General features: G+C 31.5%; 1 protein-coding gene across 1 annotated transcript; it reads right to left on the bottom strand.

Annotated features, from left to right (window-relative positions):
• Nucleotides 1–3,138: 3,138 nt before the first annotated feature.
• Nucleotides 3,139–3,448, bottom strand: LOC136797131 (neurogenic protein big brain-like; the record flags this gene model as incomplete). Its single annotated transcript, XM_067052826.1, has 1 exon — nucleotides 3,139–3,448. A coding segment is annotated over exon 1 (310 nt), but the record flags the coding sequence as incomplete, so codon positions are not given.
• Between the last annotated feature and the right edge of the window lie 178 nt (nucleotides 3,449–3,626).

Below are 3,626 nucleotides of genomic sequence, written 5' to 3'. Positions count from 1 at the left end.
TGAATTAAATCATAAATGATAAAAAATGATAACTGATAATTGAATAGTACAAAATTTTAATTGATTGATATTTGTGGAATTGTATGGTAGTAAATTGAAAACAGTGACAAATGATAAATTAAAATAAATAATAATTAATAAAAAGATTAAATTTCGCTAGAAACTGTAATATCATTAAAATTATATAAATAGATACCCATATTTTGGTTATTTTCTTTTTGAAATAATATTATAAAAATACATAACTAGTTAATCATTAGATATCAAAAAAATTGAAAAAAACCATAGAGCTATTTTACGGTTGTAAAAGTTTACGTTACAAAAAATCACTAATTCACAAAGTAAAATAAATATTCCACATCAAACAGAAGCACCCTTTGTGAAATTAAATAACACTCAATTGAACCCAACAGTTTGTCACTCGAATCAATTAAATAGTTTAAAGGTGTTTCCAATTATTACTATTCCAGTCCAATTGTCGATTAAATTAATTCAATGTACATCTTGCGGCATTTTATCAGCATGTCATAAAGTATAACAGTAATTGTAAAATTATGTTATTATCGATCATTATTTGTAATATCTCAATAATTAAGTAAGACAGCTTTGCTTTTAGCATATTTATTAAATTTTTAATACAAAAAGCTTACCATTATACTGATTGATGGACGTAATTTACCTGAAGACCTATTTTTTATCTATCAACAATTTCAGTTCAATGCTTAGAAAAAAATTTAAATAATACATCACTTTGTGTTGTGGATCCAATTCACTTCTCCCATTCATAAAAAAACCAAATTAATTAAATTGTTAATGAGAAGCTTCCAAATATACCTCTTTTTTTTTACTGAAGAAAGAATTGTAGGTCACGCGTCATGCCTGTGGTTGCGGGAAAAAAGGCTTAATATACACCCATGTATTGCTCATAATGACTTAAATCAATAGTTATATATTTTAAAATATGTAATTCATAAAAAAAATAACTCAATATAATAAAATAAATGTTTTTAGGAATTCAAAATGTTACAAGTACCTTAAAAATAAATAAATCGGATTCATAAAAAAATGATGATACAATTAATAAAAAGTCTAACTTAGGTAAACAATATTGCGTACCATCACTACAATTCACCAAATTAATTAATATTATTTAGTTGATTCTTCTTAAAGTGACCAAAAGAAATTTTTTTATTTTATTTATTGTTATTTCGCTTTCAAAAATACATTTACTAGATGTTTGTAAATCAACATAATATCCATCCAAAATTCGCGTAGGGAGGAATTTTGTTAAGTTCAATTACATCGATTTACAAATATCTAGAAAATGTATTTTTTAACCCGCAAAGATGAAGTCAATTTCGCAAATTTTACAGTTGCGTCACTATACTTCCGGAGCTGAGATAACCTGATAAAAACTGACATAAAAAAATCATGAATATTAATTATGTTTTTATTTTATATAAATTAATTATTTCATCAAAGATCTCTTCAAATTAGAAGATATTATACTGTATTTCATCGTAATTATAATTTTAGAATCAACAGGCATAAACGAAACCACAACAAACGATTCCATGAAACACCACATTGACACACAGAAACGACACGATAAAGACATCGCAATTCAAAATTAAGGCCAAATGTTGGTAAGGATAACCACAAAAACTAATTAAAAATCTGGAGTAGATGCCATTGGGTATTGTTCTATCACATGCTCCTCTTGCCATTAATTTTATTCCCTTAATAAATGTCAACAGACCAACTGATGGTCCCGGTTTTATTAGACAGGTTGTGACTGGATTAGTACAAAACGGGATAAAAAACATTCTTAAGGATTTTAGTTACATAATTTTGTTTTATAACTTATTATAAACCCGAAAAAAGAAAAAATTAAAATACCTTAATTTATTAAATATTTAAAATTAAATTAAAAGTGATAAAAGTATAATAAAAAATATGAATGAGATTTTGAGGAAATATATATTCAGCTCGAAATGCCTTTTGGAAACCAAACAGTATAACTAAATCATGTAATCGGTCTGAAGAATTTGCAACAACCGGATGAACACTCCAATAAATAAGGCTACTGAAGAAAGATAGGCAATATCACATATTTTTAATATTGAGTTAGAGAGAGATGAAGTAAAATATATGAAAAATAGATGAAGAAAAGCAATATATCTATATTAGGTTAAACATGTAACAAAAAAAAAAAAGGTTCTATACCTGGTAAAAATGGGTTCGAAAAATACCTCCGGAGGAGAATAAAAGGCCCATGGACAACTTGGAAAACAATGAATGTCTACAAATTCTTTTTTAAGTTTTGGATAGTTAGACTAAAATAAAGTAAAAATGTAGAACATCAAATACCTATGATTTTGCGAAATTACTTAACATATAGGCACTAATATTCAATCTAATGTAAAGTTATAAAGCTGTAAACAAACGATAGACATGAACAATGTTCGTGTACTTAACAAGTACAAGATCTACGTAACATTAAACTAGAAATTAACTTAAAATAAGCTATCGTGTATCTGGCAAGAACCTACTTCCTGCAATAAGTTGGTGTAAATGATTAACAAGATTTTTTTAAAGTTTTTTGTTTCTTCCGAAATATTTTTTTAAGAAATAATAATTTTAACTAGTGTGTTGTTTATTTCTATCGATAACCCATAGTTAGTCCCCATATCTTACAGTTCCCGTAGCCCCCACTTGGTCAAAGACAAATTCATTCCCTCGTACGTGACCTTCTAAAGGACAAGTACGAGCGATACAAGACTTCTTCGATTACATCTGATCAATGAAGTAACAATAACCAAATTTCAGGCCCTAAGAAAAATTAATTTGAAAAAGGAACTGAAGATTTCTAGAAATGAAGGGAAAATAAATTAAAGGCTTTTGAGAACACGGTTTGTTTTTGCATGCTAAGTTTGATCTCTGGTAGCCAATATTGGTGGATAAAAAACTTGAAATCTCGTAAATGGGCATGGACCGTTGTTCCCAATCAGACGATCTTTATCAATATTATCAATCAATCATCTTTCGATGGAGTGGTTTGTTAATGTACACAATCAGCACACAGTCCAGGTACTTCTGAAACATTCAGACTACATAGATACATAGAGTGACACTCACCTGATACGTGGCCGAAGGACTGGGTGAGGGCGGCTATGGAGAACCCAGCGGCGAAGGAGGCGGCTAGGATGGTCTCTGCGGTACTGCCCCCAGAGGCCACCCCCGCGGCGGCTCCACTCACGGTGAAGACATAGAAAAAGGAAGACAGACACTCGGATATGATGGACCTCCAGAACTCGAGTGTCCTCAGTTCCGCTTTTGCGGGTAGCAACCTTATGGAGGTGTGGTCCCTACGGGCCTCCTCCAACTTCTCGAAGAGGGTGACCAGGTGGAGGTCGAGCGTATCGCCGGCTAGAGCTCCCGATGCCATGTCTACACTACGGCCGGCACTTGTGGAATGAGCCGCTCCTCTCCAGGCCACAGCAGCGCCACCGGCGTCAAAACACTACTCCCTCCCCTATCTCTCTTTGTTTACTTCTCCGGCTTCTTTTCGTTTCCTCTTTCTAGTCCTCTAGTAATTAGTATTTTTAAATAAATAATTCCATTTA

Source organism: Halyomorpha halys, unplaced genomic scaffold, assembly GCF_000696795.3.
Source record: "Halyomorpha halys isolate HHAL.00 unplaced genomic scaffold, Hhal_1.1 Scaffold8417.1, whole genome shotgun sequence".
In the NCBI taxonomy this organism is placed as follows: domain Eukaryota; kingdom Metazoa; phylum Arthropoda; class Insecta; order Hemiptera; family Pentatomidae; genus Halyomorpha; species Halyomorpha halys.
Note: the sequence above shows the minus strand (reverse complement) of the source record. Positions and strands in the feature narration are given on the sequence as shown.